At 39.5% G+C, this 18,007-nt stretch overlaps 1 protein-coding gene across 1 annotated transcript; it reads right to left on the bottom strand.

Annotated features, from left to right (window-relative positions):
* Positions 1–697: 697 nt before the first annotated feature.
* Positions 698–16,993, bottom strand: LOC145784303 (neurotrypsin-like). The gene is made up of 10 exons (XM_082596094.1): positions 16,420–16,993; positions 12,607–12,833; positions 11,566–11,677; positions 11,068–11,247; positions 10,399–10,517; positions 9,519–9,649; positions 3,973–4,050; positions 3,061–3,347; positions 2,161–2,321; positions 698–1,431 (listed from the first exon to the last, which is right to left on the bottom strand). The coding sequence occupies exons 1-10, from the start codon at positions 16,859–16,861 to the stop codon at positions 1,267–1,269; spliced, it is 1,902 nt and encodes a 633-aa protein (XP_082452220.1). The 5' UTR covers positions 16,862–16,993; the 3' UTR covers positions 698–1,266.
* Positions 16,994–18,007: the final 1,014 nt, after the last annotated feature.

The raw sequence follows: 18,007 nt of genomic DNA, 5'->3' as shown, positions 1-18,007 counted from the left end.
CACCTGCAGAAAATTGAAGGGCCTTGAACTACTGTACCTCAAAACATAAAACCTATTTTGCATGTGATATTTTTCACCAAATGAAACATTTTAAACGCTTAGCACGAATAAAATTCAAAAAAAGTGTTCTGACGACTGCCCTAATATCTGCACCATCTTACTCGTTTACTCTGGCAAATTGTTCAATAGTCTTCCTCATCTCTAACATATCCATCAGTTCTTTAGTCTCCCTCCTGTTTTTACCCCACACATCAGTCTACTGATCATCTCACATTGGAATGCCCAGCAACCAGCTTCAAGGATGATACCTCACAGCCCACCAATCCAACAATGTCCTCATGGATTGACAAATGAAAACTGCTTGGACTTACAGCGTCGTAGAAAACAACAAAACCCCACACATTGCACTCACCATTCCCCTTTCCGTTCTTTGAATTGCAAGTTCTCTCTCTTTCAGCACACATGTCTCGTTGCCGTACAATATTGCAGACCTCCGGTATACTTCGAATTTTTAACTTCCTCTTTTTCCTGTATCACAGTTTGCCTGAAATTTGCCCAACCCATTCTTGCCCTTGTCACTGCTGCTGTCCCCTCGTGTTGGCACATCTTGAATGTAGCCACTTCCTGATCACAATCATACACAGGCCAAGTTTGTAGCTTTGGTTCAAATACCAGGCTAACCGCTTTTGTGAAAAGAACACGATATCGCTTTATATTTGTCATTAGTAGTATTCCGAAACAATAAAAGATAGTGCCAGGAACAAGAAGCGACCAACCAGTACGACAATGAATGGAAAAGTGGCGAAAACGTGAATCCTGACAACAACGTGCTGTTTTAGATCCACAAACCATATCAGTTGCATAAAGAACGCGAATAAACTCACAAGGGAAAGCATTGTTGACGTGGCCACGGGGAGTATCGCGCTGTCTGTTCGGTTTGAGGTTCTGGGCGACATGAATCCGACGCAATGAGACGTTTGTTATGTGACTTGGGGCCAACGAGTTCTACGGAATCACAGAAGGATACTTTCCAGGAGATTTGTGTAACTCCACAACCTGGTGCGAACCTTGTCAGTTGTCATCGGACCATTAAAAACCAAAATGAAATTCCGTAGGGCAGTGGTTTTGACGATGACCGACTCCGGGGGAGAGTCGTCAACACAAGTTTGGCAACTTTCTCGCAAAAGCAACAAAATTACGATAAAAACACCGCGAGAGTCATCCCGCCTGCAGCGATCATCGACAACAGAATAAACAACGAAAGTATTAGATCGTTTGCATCGAGCTATAGATCCAGTTCAAGTAGTGGGACACTCGCGTGTACACCCCTGGGTTTTTTGCGGCACCGCATATATACCCCCATGACACCACTCCTGCAATGTACCAGCTCCCGTCCGTTCTGGGGCACATCAATGGTCCACCGCTGTCGCCCTGAAATTACGATGTCACAGTGTCAGATATAAATAAATATCTTGTTCTGTGACTAAATTCAAACGTCAGTTGACTTATGTGATTGATTGATTGTAAGAATCTCTGTGTTCAGACTGGGAAAGCTTTTTCGAGAGCTAAATCTTAGCAATTTCGTTTCGACGCAGGCCCGGTCGTAAATTTTTTTTCAAACAAACTTTCTGTATCATTTGCATATTTCTGTAAGTGTAGCTATTAGGCTACTGGCTACCGCGTGGTTTTCAAAGTCAGCAGCCAATTTCCGCCCTCCATGTCCAAATCTAATCATTGAACTTCAAAAATAAAATCGAAGCCTGGAGACACACCTATAGTCAAGTTTAAAAATATTGAGAAAAGAAATTGATTCTGGTCACTCTAAAAGTAAGATTTTCCGAATTGATTAAGAATTAACCCTAACCCTACTTTTTTTGAAAAGCTTTTCTGCACCGCAAAAATTCATATAAAAGAAGAAAAAAATGTCTTTGAAAAAAGTGTCGAACCGTTGTTCTCACTCACAACATTAGACACAAAATGAAACCACTGAACGAAAAATGTTTGCATTCACAGTTCACACGGTATTAATGTAAATGTGACAGTTCGTGGGAAACAATTTCGCGGCCCGGTCACCTAGTTTGACAGAATGAAGTTTCCAATTAACCAACTAAACTACGGTACCGTACCGAGACAATGATGAACCTACAAACTTTCACTTACCCTGCACGCATCGACCCCTCCTGCTCTGTAGCCAGCACAAATCATGTCATCCTCCACTAGACTGTAAGATCTCATGGAGTCGCTGCTCCTCCTGCATCTAGCGATGGATAGGATTGGAATGTCTCCTTGTTGGATGCTAGCCGGCTTCAACTGGGATGCATCTGTAAAATTATTTCAACTCATAACTGAGAAGAACTCTAGAGAAGCATTTGTAAGGGTGAGGTTCTCCGACAACTGAAACGATTTAACAACCATTCACTTCAGGTAAAATATTAACTGCCATGTGTTGACCTCTACAGTAAGTGTAGCTCGAGAAAGCATCGTACCGACCATGATTATGGAGCCTATCAAGGCAAGATTGTACGTTTTGTTGATGTTATTGCATATTCAACTGGTATCCCATCATGCAGTGCACACACTTCTGGTAAAACAAAACTAAGTAGGTAGTTTACTAAATATCCCTAAACTCGCCCTTTAATGTTTCTAGCCAAACCCCCCTCTAGTCACAATGGAATGTGATGGGAAACATTTTTCCCGCCCCGTTAGCTCAATGGTTACGCGCCCGGCTCAAGATCATGCGGCGCTGGTTCGACTTTCGGGGTGTGCGCTTGAGCAACGCATTTCAGGACTGCTCTCTATTCAGCGGCACCTAGTGAATGGAATAATTTCCCGCAACAACACTTTTTCAACAATCGGTAAACTTCACTCTGCCTATCTCGGTAACCGGCCCTGTGTCAAAAGCCTCTGTAAGTATGCAAAACTACCAGGAATAACCAATGCTGAGCTCATTAATTATTCGGTTAAGGAAAGCGATGTCAAGAAATTGTGATTGCTTATTGGCTTAGATTCGAACCAATGTCTTCTACTTGTCACCTAGCCTATATTTTTGAGCAAACTCACTTGTTTCTCCCCATCCCGCGATCCAGCACTTTGTTCCCGGGGGCGGGTTTTCCTCTCGCCCCTTGGGAAGGCAGATGGGGGAACTGACGTTGTCTGTCCTGATTGGAAACTTCAACTTGAGTAGAGCGATGTCGCGACGCGGAATGTCGTCAGCGAGGTTCGTGTAATTGTTCAGGATTGCGTGGACAATCTCCATTGTCTGGCTCGTGTTATCGTGTCCCAAGCGGCTGTGCTGCCCCGCCACCACTGTCCACCGTGTGTCGTTGTTTGGTCCGTTGGGTAAATCCCTGAAAATCGATCAAAGAAAATTGTGAACACAGCGGAGGAAGTGACGCGTCGTCGTAAGAGAGTGATGTCATTCTAGACTTTGAGGAAAAGTGGATGTGATACATTCGTGACAGAAATGAATCTGATTTAACTGGAAACGCATCAAGTACCTTGGCTGTTGGCATAGAATTCAATTCAATTTATTTTTCTTTGTAGGAAAACAACAGCAATGATAAAGTTACCAACAGTTTACGGGAATAAAACCTATAAAAGGAAACGGCGGCAAAACCACAGAAGTTTAAAACGTGCATGCGATGTAAATTTAAAGGATACGTCGATGAAAGTAAATTTAAGCACGGCCACCAAACCTAACAGTTTAAAATAGATGAATTAGTTGAAAGAATCAGTTGGCTCCACTGTCCACATACCCAAAGCAACTGGAGCAACTAGAAACGATATTCTTGCCTTAACAAACGTCAAAGCGATTCATTCGTCCAGCTACATAGTGGCGCGTTTGTATTTGAATGACATTGAACAACAACAAAGTTAAAACCAAGATTGATACTCTTTCACATTGGGGGATTTCCCTTGAATATTTCTGATCCAACCAGGCAACTACATTTCTACATCAAACCATCAACTTACGTTAGTTGCAGGCAATGTGCGGCCGTAACTACCCACTGGGGGGCGATGAGCGTTCCAGAGCACAGGTGGACGTCATTCCTATAGTGATGAAACAATTCAACATCGTGATTAACTCGCCAGAAACAAGGTCCAGGATAACAATCGATGTCACGAGAAGCGTGATTTAATTTGTATAACTACAATAATTTATCACAAGTTAGATTTGTAAATAATGGCTCAAAGCTTAACGTCCGTCAATAACGCGCTATGGAAGATTGCACTGGCACCGAAGTTGCCTGAAGATGGTTGCTATGAACCTCTCGTTGATAGAAGGCCCAACTCAACATTCTAGTCAGCAGTGGCGGCTCGTGGCCTGTAGAAGTGAGGGTGCTGCAAGTGACATGTCCCTGCAGAGTTCGCCGAAGGCGAACGTTTCGGCGGGGGGTCTGGGGGGTCTCCCCCAGAAAATTTTGACAAATTACATTGAATTTGGTGCGTTCTGAGCGTATTTCCAGCATAATTTGCAATCAAAATAATCGAGATTAATGTATTGATTACCTTTACAAAGAGTTTTCACAGACATAAATTTCCATAATTAAGGTGCAAGTAGATTTTATATAACAAGAAGTCTCAATACAGGTGGAGTAGCCCTACTGTTCTTTGAAAAACTCCATGGTGTTATGGGGTGCTGGGTGTTCTGACGGAGGTTTATTAAATTTCTTCCAACGCATACAAACAACGACAAAGTGTAAACACACGAAAATAGCACTAGAAACAGCAGCCAAACGATGATCATTAAAACACGCATAGGAAAGTGTGTATTACTGCAGCGAAATAAAATGCATGGCTATTGCACCGGAAATGAAACAAAGGCCTTTACAAAACATATACACAGCTCGGACAGCTGTAACTTCAGCCAGGGACACTATCTGGTAGACTACTACCCCTTGCCCCAAGGAGCAACGACAACTAAGAGGTAACAGTATTCTGTTTCAAAGTGAAATTTCTGCTGCTGGTTGCAGTTTATAGTAAGTACCCAAGGACCAGGACTACATCACATACGGTGATATTTAAAATAAACAATTTTTCTTTGTTTATTGGGGTAAAGTCACTTGAATTTACTTTATTTTGTTGAGCAGCCAACCATAGACTATAATAATTTGGAAGATGTAATCAAACAGTAATGTCGAAGTAAATGAAGAGACCAAGTTCAGATAATATACTGACATAGTTCTCGTAAATTTTGCTTTGAATATTATCGTTTGACCGTGTTTTTCGATACAACCCTTTTGACGTACGAAGAAAGGCGAGGGCATTGCAGCAACAAAATTTAGAGAACAACATGGCAATGACACACACAGCTAACTCAGATAACAAACCACATAATACACTTAAAGGTGTGCTGACTTACACATTTAGACGATAGTGTCTACAGTCGGTCAGGTGCCGTGAACCATGTTGTTAGGAGGGCTAAGTCCAAACAATTTTCACGCATAATAATACTAACAATTACATAGCACCACATCCACAGTGCAAACTATGCTCCTGTGCACTGTGCATGACAATGGTGATAAATAATACGGTACTTTCAGTCATAATGTTCAGTGAAATAGAACGTTTTCAAGCGAGTTTTGAATTCATTTAAATTTTCAGCTTCTTTTACACAAATAGGCAAACAATTCCAGCAACTGGCAGCAACAGCTGGGAAAGTGCGATTTCCATATTGTGTCTTACATGAAGGGTTGCAAAAGAGCAATGTTGAGAACGCAAAGTTCTGGAAGGTTTATAATGAATAAGCAAAGTGTCCAGATAGTTCTGAGCAAAACCATGGAAAACTTTATAAATTAATAGACATATTTTGAAACGAATACGATACAATACTGGAAGCCAATGCAGGGATTTTGGTATAGGAGTAATATGCTCATGTTTGCGTGTTAAAGTAATTAGTCGAGCGGCAGTATTCTGAACTCTTTGAAGACGCAAAATAGCACAATGTTATTTAACAATGAATTTGAATAATCAGGCCTAGATGTGCATGAGTTAAAGTTTTACAAGCATCAATATTTATGAACTGTCTGATGGAACCAATATTTCTGAGATGAAAAAAGTAGATTTAACAGTGTCACTGACAAATTTTTCCAAACATAAATGTTGATTTAATAATACACCAAGCAATTTAATTGAATCAGAAGAAATAATATTACTCAGGGTAAGGGTCATGTCGTTAAACTTTGAAATACACCGTTTTGGAGAAAATACAATAAACTCACATTTTTCTTGATTCAGTTTTAACATATTACAGTATAGTACACCCAAGTTGAAATATCAACCAAACATTTTTGATTTTTAATACAACACAATGAATCTTCATCAGTAACAAGCAAATACAATTGTATATCATCAGCATATGAGTGGTGTTGTAAAACTCTATGTATGAAAGCCCATATCGCTTCATGATGTCAAACAGACGTTTGTAGAGGCAAAACCAGACAGGGCCGAGAACAGAATCCTAAGAAACTCCAGAAGAAAGGAATGTTGCAGAAGACATTGAGTTTTCAATTGCTACAGACTGAGTTCGGTCAAAAAGATAAGGAGAGAACCAGTCAAGTGCCATTCCTGTAATGTCAAAATCTGATTTGAGACGATTTATAAGAAGTTTGGGAGCTGGTATACAAGTCCCCCTCCCCTGGTAACTCATGACAAAGAGGAATTGACCAAAACATGTGGATTGAAGTGTGTGAACAGTAAAGCAAAAGTAAAGTAGTTTCACCCTATATGTTTGGTCGAGTCCTGTCTTTGTCATGAGTTACCAGGGGGGGACTTGTATACCAGCTCCGAAGTTTGTGATCAATGGTAGCCTATCAAAAGCAGCCGAAAGATCAAGAGAAAGTAGAACAATGCTATGATTACAGTCAAGTACAGTAGCAATATCATTATGAATTCTTAGTAAAGCTGTTTCTGTGGAGTGATGTTGACGATAAGCAGATTGATTGATATCAAATAAATTTTGCCCGTATAAATCCAAATGAAACTTCCAGTATAAAACTATGAGATAGAGCATTTACTAAAAATTGTATATATATTTAATGGTAGCCTACAAAACTTCAAAAATTGCAACTAACCTCAACTGGAATGCATTGATTGTTGCACCACTCATACTTAGTCATCATGCAAATGAAGCGATTTCAGAGAAATTAAAAACAGTTAATACAGCAGGCATGAGCTCTCATAGAAGTAAAATCACAGCGTTGTAAGAATGAGTGTTAGATGGTACTGTATGTAGCAATAAAAGTTAGCTTAAGAATGGCTCTGAACATAATGAAAAGGTGCTTAGAAACCTAACAAGAAAAAAAAAAAAACTAAAACCTAAATCTTAGTGTAGCTACCACTTTGCAAGCAACTTCTTTGCAATAATGGATTGCTACCTCATCATGACCTCTGAGTGGCAACTCAAATTTCTCACACAGTTTGATGCAGTTGATAATTTTTGATAAAATTTGCTGACTTTCTTTTACTTTCTCATTGTGGCGAGCGATTGATTATCTGTATCCAGAATCAAGCTGGGAAGCAATATTAGCTGTTCCTAAAAGAGGTATATAAATTTACCATGTTGTTCAAATGAAGTTGCGATTTATCATGTCTTGCAATGTTTCGATTGATATGATTTAAATCTTTAATTCTAGACTTTGTCCATGATGTATCACCACCAAACAGTAAGCGTGGAAAGCAAAATAATGCATTTTTTGCACTGCAGCCACATAGCCACAAGTTAGTTTTGTATAAATGTTGATTAAAATGCCGGGTATAAAATTTAGCCTACTACTGCTGGATGGTGCTCTTTGTGAAATTTCAAGGGAAGGCGTTGACCTACCTTCAAGTTTAATATTGATCTTTTCTTGTAATGATAACCTATTGAAAGTTGTACTTTACAAATATTGAACAGAGTTGTCTGCTGATCAGATCAAAAAAGCTTTAACATTCAGTATAATGATGATAGCACAATTTGAAACAATAATCTTACATAAGCTATGTGTAGGTAAAATGAAAGATAGTCAGGCAGAGTAGCCAATTTAGCAGCTTAGTTAATACAATATGAGTTTGTTTGTTTGTTTATCTTTATCCTGCATTGCGGGAAAGCGGACTTGAGCGCTATGCATCGGTGTACGCCTTCCGACGTACACCTGACCCACGCTGCAGTCGACGGCAATGTCTGTTTCCGGTTGTCTACTCTACTTATGACTTAAATTTGGTACTACCCATTACTCGAAATCGATCACTAGGTAGAGGCAGTTATCGTAAAGTTTCTTGCCCAGAGAAACAACAGCAAGTGCGGGTGGCTGGAGTCGAACATGCAGGCTCTCGACTGCGAGCCCAACGCGCTAACCACTCGGCCACGGCTGCCGAGTTGCCGGTACGGTACTTATTTGTTCTACCTGTCTACAGTAGGCTACACAATTAACAATTCAAAAGGGATAAGACAGTAGGAACTAGGAATATATCAATAATCAGGCTATAATACTCTAGACTGGTTCAACATCTCACAGGTTAGTCTTAAGTGCCCTCCCTGGCTATTGCTCTTGCAACCATGTATGCTAAAAATTGCTCACTGTAGACTGGTATCACAAAGTCCTGATATGCTATAAGGCAAATCTAGCCAATGAACAGCTAATTATAATATAGGCTAAGTTATGTCAAATAACAAAACTTTTCTGCGTTTCATAGTCTATCGTCAATGACCGGTAAGCTGTCTAACGAAACCAGCAATGTATGTGCTGACCTGAGCAACATTGGAATACAGTCAAACTGCTGGGAGCACAGCTCCCAGAGGCTATCAAGAGTTACCGCTTTTGCCTGCGTTTGCGTTCACGTCATTGGGGTTTTCCCAAATCGTCATAATAGAAAGAACACCCTTCGTGGAGCTACTTGGTTGCTCAGCTCCACAGGGTTTCCAGTCAAATTTTTAAAAAGAATGCTAAAGAGTGAATATGCAAGAACAGCGAAGGTAAGTTGAATCATCACGAGGACGTCGAGGAAAATTTTTGTAAGGGTATTTTCAACAAGTTCTATTTGGATGTCAGATCGCAGAGGGAGCTGCAGCTCCACAGCTCCCTTTAACGAGCCGCCACTGCTAGTCAGGAACATCTGCTTTGTTCCTTCCATATCCGGAACAAGGTTTGTTCCAGACACGGCCCTACAACGCGACATTTTGTTAAAGGAAATTCCGAGTGGCCATAACAATGACAGTTTTTCGGTAACCAAGCGTATTGACAGCGATGATAGACGCCGTGGTTCAAGCATAAGTAAAATTTATTTCACATTGTCGTTCTAAAATGCATAAAACAACGATCAGGATAAAAACCAAGGTTAGAAACAAATTGCTGGGAAATCACTGAGCTCGAAGTTACAATCGTCTATGAGCTTGTATTCAAATAAAAACAACCGTTTCCAGTTGTAAAATGTTTGTTAAAATAAATTTACTGGGCAGCCCTGGTCAGGCATCATAATTCTTGCCCTTACAGAAGTGAGCACATGATAGCTACATGTCTGTGACGTAATAGACAACATACTTTCTGAATTGAACAATCCAAGGCCAACTTCCCTTCCTGATGGGCTTCCCGCCAACGATGCGGAGTTGGGGGCGAAGAGGGCGGAGATCAGGGGGGATGGGAGGGTTGCCGCATTCCCAACTTCGCTCAAACTGAAACAGATTTGAATTTGAAATGTTTGAAAATATGAGCAAACTTCAGCCGGAACATCTGTTCTTTTTGCGTTGATTCAATGTCCATAGACATTGAATTAATGCAAAAACGACTGATTTTCTGACTGGGTAAACAATATATGCGTACGCATACCCTCAACTCAACAGACTTCACGGGCGGCTACAGATGGTGGATGCAGTTTTCTGGTAGTATTGCAAGCTACGAGAAGCTACTGGTATGGATATTGTGACGTAACTATGATTGAATGAGCTCGCAACAAACTATTTTTCTATGCAGCTAAAACTAACCTTTGAGTTTTCTTTGACCATTTGAAACTCTACTACGACATCACATTTATCAGAATTTTCTTGCTCATTTAAATATTCTTGATATTAAAATTATGACGTTCCTGCATAGATTTTTCATATTTTATGTAAATTATTCTTTTTAAAGTTGCTAAATATTACATTGATAAATTTGTAGATATTTCCATGTTCATCCAAAAATAAAACATTCATTAAAGTTATTAGAAGCATATCCTTTCTTTCGCCAAGAAAACAAGATATTTACTTTAAGTTATCGGAACAATAGCGAGTAAGTTAGCAATGAACTGAGTCACATGCAAAGTTGGTTTAAGAATTTATTTCAAGTCGGTTTATTTCCTTGAACAACCAGTGGTCAGTTGTTTCGATTCAAATAGAATCTATCAACAATGCTCGTTTGTTTCATCACAGTAGAAGCTACTTACGTCACAATTCCTGCCAGCGAACGGCTGTGAGCAGATGCATTCGTAGTTGTTCCCTTCCCTTGAGTAATCTCTGCACGCCCCTCGGTTTAAGCAAGGGTTGTTTAAACAAGGGCTGTTCTCTGTCAAGTATAAAGTGAAGTGTTTTAATTTGTTTCAAATTTAATTTAGCTACAATGTACAATACAAAAATATTGAAAAAGGCAATACAAAGCAAGAGAACAACTACAGGCCCAGCAAGCTGATGCAAAAGAGAGGCTCAATTACGGATCCATAGGATGCACTGCCTAATAATTATAAATTCAAGACAAATGTACGACCAGTCCAATTGATGTCAAGTTATCTTGTTGTGTATCGCGATTTCGAATATTAAATTCTGTTCAGCACAACTTTATAACATGCATAGTAAAATCTTCAGTAGGTGAGTTTAAGAATGCTTAACTGCTGCATCTTTGAACTGACCTACTGAAGATTTTACTATGCCTGTTATAAAGTTGTGCTGAAGAGAATTCAATATTCGAAATCGCGATTCACAACAAGATAACTTGACATCAATTGGACTGGTCGTACATTTTTCTTGAATGTACAATACAGTTGCATTTGATTTAAAACTATGCGATGGGGGTTGGTTTGTTCCCATTATGACGCATGTAATGAGATCACCATAGCAACCTTCAATGCATTGCGGTTCCAGGCCCGACCAGTCTTGTTGTCTCCTGCAGTGTCTCCGGTGATCACCGATCAACACCTGGCCGCCCCTGCACTTGTAGCGACAGTAGAAAGTATCCAGCGGGAAGTTGGTGAAAAGAAAGCAGCGAGAATGAACCTTCGGAGCGACCTCAAGCGGACAACCTAAATTATAAAACCTCTCGCTAGTTTGTGCGAGAAATGCTGCCAAAAATATATTTGAAGAATATTTGTTGAAAATGTCGCTATCAACCTTGCAATATCTATGACTGTTGTACAATTTGAATAACTTATAACTATTAACAATTACTATTATTATTATAGGCAATAATCAGTATTCTAATTGTTTTATTATTATATAATTCAGAACACTATGAAACCTTCTTTCGCGTTTGTGAGAAAGCGCCTCCTTCGCCCCCTTTTCGACCCCTGTAAACACTTATTACGTACTTTATGCGTGGTATCACTAGTAACAGGCCTTACCACAAACCAACCCAGCGGCGGTCAAATCAATGGGGCAAGAGAGACCATTCTTTCCGTTCCATCTTTCCGCGGGACATTCGTCCAAAGTTGACTCATCTCCGCGGCAATTCACCTGACAATGGACGCATGAACATTAGCTGAAGACCAATCACAGTTTTCCTTGTGACAACTCTGCATTTGATTTACTGATTGCAAGAATCTTTCTCCTCGGAGTGAGAAACTTCTTTGGAAGCTCAATTCGATCGGTTTTGCATTCTTGTAGAGGTTTTACACCACTGGTGATTGAAAAAGTAGTTGCTCGAGGCTGGTGATTGCAGAATTCAATCACTCCCACTGACGAAACGTTGGAGGACATATCAATAGTTTTCAATTTACAATTTTTCAATCTTACATGGTTTGTTTTGCAAGTATTTAAAAAACCAAGGAACGTTTAGTGCTTCAGGGCATTTTGTTGCAATGTTTTTATCATAATAAAATCTCAAGAAAATAAAGAACGGATTTGTGGTGTAAAACTTGAAATTATAGACAAATAAAACCTAACAACCAGATGGCATTTAACATAACAACATGAAAACAAACTAAAAATTACAAACGTTTTCGGCCATACTTATGTTAGCCATTTTCAAGTAACTGTAACATGAGTCACATGAGTATGGCCGACAACGTTTGTATTTTTAGTTTATTTCCATTTTATTATGTTTAATGCCTTCTGGTTGTTAGGTTTTATTTGTCTATGGTTAAAAAAAATCACCTCGCTACCAAAATTAAACTTGAAATTGGCGAAATAGTTTTCTGGAGAAGTTTCGAACAATGAAAAACCTTCTCCTTGCCACATAAAGGTAAGAAAACACTCAGGAGAAAAAGACAACATTGTTTAAGTAGGCTATCGTCAATGTCCAAAAATGTAATAGCTTATTTTTGTCTCCAAAAATACGTTTGACTCTGCCAGTATAATGTCTAATAACCCAAATCCTTATTATAATATACTGATGTATACATGGAATAATGCTCATTGTCATAAGGCGGGTATTGGAAACTAACTTGTGACATCACAACTGGGCCGAGAGGTCTTCCAAACTCCATTTTTGGACGAGCGATGACTCCTCCTGTGGAGAACCCGAGCTCCCGACAAGCCACAGTGGCATCCTTGACATCCCATCCTTCTCCACACACTGATCCCCACTTCCGCTCCGGAAGAGCCACCTGGATGCGACCCATGTAGTGAAGATAGCTCCCAGCAAGTCGGATCCTTCCTGTCCTCTGGCTGTCTGTAAATGGAAAGTGTTTAACACATGAAGACGAAGAAAAGATCTTGTTGAAGAGTCAAAAGATGGGACAGAGGAAGGTGATTTTGGTGATATTCCAGCATCACAACTGGCATAAAAAATAGTGGAAACGACTAAATAGTTGGTATCTGCCAGAACCAAACCTTTCAAAAACTTGTCTCCTCCTTTTGGGACTAACTGCAACAATAGCTACGTGGAAAATAACTCAACTTTTATTGTAAAAAGCTGCCAATGTTTACAAGTCGGTGCTGATGAGAAAGATCTTATACAAATTAGTGGCGGTAGAAGTAAACACGAACGATGTTTCGTTGTTTACGTGATAATATCTCCGCGAGCCATTAGGAAGAGAAATATTTGCAATACTTCACTTCTTATAACGAAACCGCTCATATTGTTGCTCATAATGACTCTGTTATAGCTTTATTTTTTATGGTTCTAGTTTTTTTTATATTGATTAATTATACTTGTACCTTACTATTCTCACAACAGACCAAACGAATGTTTTTTCTCTCCCTTTACAATGTTTCCATATCAATTATGAGAAGAGAAAGTATTATCATGGATGGCGCCCCCTTCTGGCAATGTTTGGCTTCCTTCCAGACAACCACTTCATCTAGACCAGATATAGTGATTGTTTAGGCCTTGATTGTTTGGGCCTTGATTGTTTGGGTTTTGATTGTTTGGGCCTTGATTGTTTGGGCACAATTGATTACTTTGCGGTGAGGTACGTTAACCATTGAGGTGGCTGCAATCAAACAGAACAAAAACCATCTCAAAGAAAAACACCAACGCCAATTCATCGATCAATACCACTGGAGCGTAAACAAAGGTCCGATCACTGGGAGCAAAGGGGCGGGGGGTATTTCTCGTGAAAAATTAATTCGCGATGGCCGATGTGTTGTCGCGGTTGGAGAGACGCGACTTCTTTCTGGTTATCAGCAGGCATGGAGGAACCACGTAGGCCTCGTGGGCCTACTGTATGGTTTGTATCTATCTGCCAACTGAAATGAAGAAAATTACATCGTTTATCGCCAGCCAGACAGTCTTTAAACAAGTCCAGTTTCGAAAAAGACTCAGAGGATCCTCATTCTAAAAAGTATAACTGCGTGTGTATTGTTGCCTTTTTATTTGTGTGTACTTCTGGGGGGCGAAGACCCCAGAAGTTGGATTGACTTTGACTGCTGCATCTCTGGGCCCACCTACTTTTAAAATGGTTCCTCTATGCCTGGTTATCAGATGAATCTTCATCTTCATCATAGACTTACAACCGGAGTTGTGGAAAGCCACAACCATTCTCATCATTCCACCTTGCTCCATTTTTTAATTAAAAGGATTGCAAACATGATGGCTCTCTCACGAACTTGTAGAAAACCTAATCTGCAAACTAACAATGAAGTTATGAATCTTTCTTGATTCTAGACAAAAGCCCAAAGGATTTCCAAACACTATTTCAATATTCCAATTTGTCATTGGAAAACAACGTTGTGGCTGATGCGACGTCACAGTGGAGTCATGCGTTGTGTCGAACTGACAACAGGATCGCGACCACCGAGGCTGAGATGATGGCTTGCCGCTCTTGATTGAAGTAAGATAACTTGCAGGGCTAGATAACATCACCACGCCTATCGTGCATGTTGATGGAAATTTTCAAACTGTTCTTATTGTTTGACCTTCACGGCAGTTGCGTAGAAAGTTCTATTTTTAGCAAAGACGTTGAGCAGAATTAAATTCTTTCAACTGTTGCGTGCTTTATTTTTGACAGTTGATCAACTTAACCTGTGAAGATTAAGAAGTGATTGCCAACATGAACCTCACACTAAACCAAGCCGGGTAAAGCTCCACATGTTTTTACAACAATAAAGTAAAAGTTTTTGCTTTCTATAAAGGTTTTTGAAATGACTGAAATCTACAATAAAAATACTTAAATATGCAATGAGATTGTTATCGAAGCAATTAAAGTTTCTATAACAAGGATTTTTTGGTACTAAGAATAGAAAACGTTTGTCGTAAAGTTGATTGGTACCTTACAACCCCACAAGAGGCCACTAGAGGAACAAACGATGGGAGCCCGACTGGGATGAAGACCGCATGAAGGATAAATGTCACTGCACAGAATGATCACTGCAGAAAATTCGCATGTTTTGTACAAAGCTTTCTACTTATACTAAGAGATGAAAGTGAAAAAGCGCGGAGACGAATTCACGTGATAATGTTTACTCATCGTTTGTCAAACTAAACTGAAGATCATCGTGAACAGGCGCTTTGAACAATTACAGCTTGTGTGACGTATTCCACGATGGAGGTCACTGAGCTGGATTGCATTCCAGAAGCCACCACACATGAGCTGAAATTTTGAGTTGAAATATCACTTACGTGCAATGCCATTTAAATCTTGTGATAATCGCAACCGCCTTTTCTATCATTCGCGTATATTGAGGCACAGATGTACGGTGCCACATGTAGGCTACGAGATGTTCTGGTTCGTCATTGTTTGTTGTTGATGCAAACATCAAAAAAATGAGATATCGGCGACAAGCCTCGATAACGATTTGCATGGATGCATCGCCGTCGCTAGCATCTCAAATTGTTTGTTTATAGTTAAGTCGGATAAGATTTTTCAACGATTTATATCTCGAAACCCGCTGGCGCACATATTAGTAAGATGCAAACACGACCATGCATTCCTTTCACCTTCCTAGCATCTCACTGTCTTTTCAGCAGCTTCGTGATTTTGCTCGACTGATGTCAACACTAAATATTTGTGATATATTAGCTGTGCCTGGGGATGATGATATGATCATTGATTAAGCAATATGCTATGTACCTGGCTAGAAAGAACATTTTAAGGGAACAAAGGTCATTCAGAATAAACTGCAATGGTGTTGTGACGCAATTAATGGCGCAGTGACGTTGTAATAATATTAGAACGTATTTTTGGGGAGAGCAAGATAAAATTTGTAGTGGGGGTTCGTCCTCCCGTGCTACGTCTTTAAATTCACACGAAGTGTGCGCCAGTCCCACAACACAATATGATGGAAATCCAAAAATCACTTTCAGGCAACTCAAGACATCATCTTTCAAGCCGCTTCAAATTAAATTTGGCTTTATGTTGATATTTTATGAAAATCGAAATAATAAAACTAAATGTGTCTGCCACCAACACTGCAGGTGTGAAATGGCTTATTCGGACAAACTAACAAGGAAGTGTGCTATGACAAAAATGGAAGATATTATAATCTCAAATTCGAAATTAAGATTCATCACTTTGGTTGCGTAGTCGAGTGGTGAGAACGTCTGTTCGACAATTGAAAGGAGGTGGGTTCGACACCGCTCCAGAGCACGCGGTTGTGTCCTCGGTAAGACACTAACATGCCAAAGTAGCAGAAGCTGCGGACTCGATGGCCACATGGGCGTTGTTGCTTCTTGCTGTTTCAACTAACAATTGTTGCATCTGTGATCGCGCGTTATAGCAATGGTCGCTGTATAGCTGAGCAGCAAGAGCATAACGTTTAAATTAATCTAATATCCACAAAAAAACGTTTATTCGATGTCGCCATGTTACAATCACCTGATGACGTCACAAAAGGGAAGAGGAAGGTTCGAAGTGAGTTGGTGCGATCCGATGATGTGGACTTGTAAAAGTTGGTCGATACGTCGATGGGTCGTTCATAGGTTGACGGGGTGTGGTTCGGGAGGGAGATGGTCACAGGGGCGTTTAAATGTTCTGGTTTCTTGACGTTTATTTTCACGTGTGAAGATTTTGGTTTTGTTTTTGACAACAAAGTTTTTCCATTCGAGATGACTTTCAATAAATTTCCTGATGACCTTGGGAGGTTTTTAATCTTAGATGAGTCGTCCGCTAACAATCCATGAGTGAGATTAATAGATGCAAATAAACATAATAAAACAACCAACACATCGAAACATCGTCGTCTTCCTGACGCTTTATGACCAAACGATTTCAATTGTTCCACAACCATCTCACGCGGATAACGAAAGTGGTCCGCCATGTTGCTTCTAAACTTTTATTCCATCAACTTGTTTCCAAAGTTTTCATGAAAATCTTCCTGAACTTTGCTCAGAGTCAAAGTCAATGATAGTTTTGCAGCAATAGTCACTTGATTAATTATATATTTACTTTAGAAAACCTAAATTTGATTCCGTGCAAAAACATGAATAAAAATTAAAGAAAAATTAAGCTCACTTGCGAAGGTGGACTCGGCTAAGTGCGATAGCTTAGCTGAGAGAACGACAAAACAATGAATAATAACAGTTTTTATGAACGAATGAACAATAAAACAAAAAACAACACAGCTGACAGCTATTTTCTATCCAACAACAAAATAACTTTTCATTTCAACTCGAAACTTGTCTTTTATAAATTCCTGGTTGAACCTAAAAATAATCGTGGAGCCTGAGCAGTGATGCAATAGACCCATAGTGATGAAATAGACCCATAGTGATGCAATAGACCTATCCTCTGGACCGTTGCGAGGATATTTTGGTCCAGGTACCAATGAAATCTTCGTTTGCCAAGTCAACACATCTTAGAAAAACAGACTGTATCCAAAGAATACGCGGTGATCTTTTCAAGCTTCCCGGCCTTTTGGAAAGCTTACGGCTGAGTTCAAAAGTACCCCCTGTCAACTGCCCACCCTGCTAGATACATCAAAGCAAGACAAGTTTACAACTGGTTGAAGCTTAATAGATTATCATTAAATTTCTCAAAAACTGAATACATGCTAATAACAAATAAAAAACACATAAAAAATTTTAACATTAACATTGGTAACACAAGCATTCAACAAAAAGATCAAATAAAATACCTTGGCGTTTACATAGATAACAAATTAACATGGAAATATCACATAGATAAAATTTGCGGAAAAGTAGCAAAAGGTTCATGGGCGTTGCTTAAACTCAGAAATTATGTCAACACAGACACTTTAAAAGATGTGTATCACGCTTTGATTTACTGTCATTTGCAATATTGTATTTCAAGCTGGGGAAAGGCCTGTGACAGTGCACTGGATCCATTAATAAAATTACAAAAAAAGGTTATAAGAATAATTACGAAACAAAATTACTATGCTCACACTAATTTTTTATTTTTCAAAATGAACATCTTGAAACTAAAAGACATACATAACATTGAA

This window comes from Aplidium turbinatum, chromosome 15 (genome assembly GCF_918807975.1).
Source record: "Aplidium turbinatum chromosome 15, kaAplTurb1.1, whole genome shotgun sequence".
Taxonomy (NCBI): domain Eukaryota; kingdom Metazoa; phylum Chordata; class Ascidiacea; order Aplousobranchia; family Polyclinidae; genus Aplidium; species Aplidium turbinatum.
The sequence above is the reverse complement of the archived record's forward strand: the minus strand, read 5'-3'. Positions and strand labels throughout refer to the sequence as shown.

Excerpts from the sequence above, each read along its gene's own strand:
- LOC145784303 (XM_082596094.1), bottom strand. The coding sequence starts at position 16,861 with ATGGCGGACCACTTTCGTTATCCGCGTGAGATGGTTGTGGAACAATTG. Across the intron at positions 11,678-12,606 it reads GCCCAGTTGTGATGTCACAA|GTGAATTGCCGCGGAGATGA; the intron begins GTTAGTTTCCAA and ends GTCCATTGTCAG. Across the intron at positions 11,248-11,565 it reads CGCCGCTGGGTTGGTTTGTG|GTTGTCCGCTTGAGGTCGCT; the intron begins GTAAGGCCTGTT and ends TTTATAATTTAG.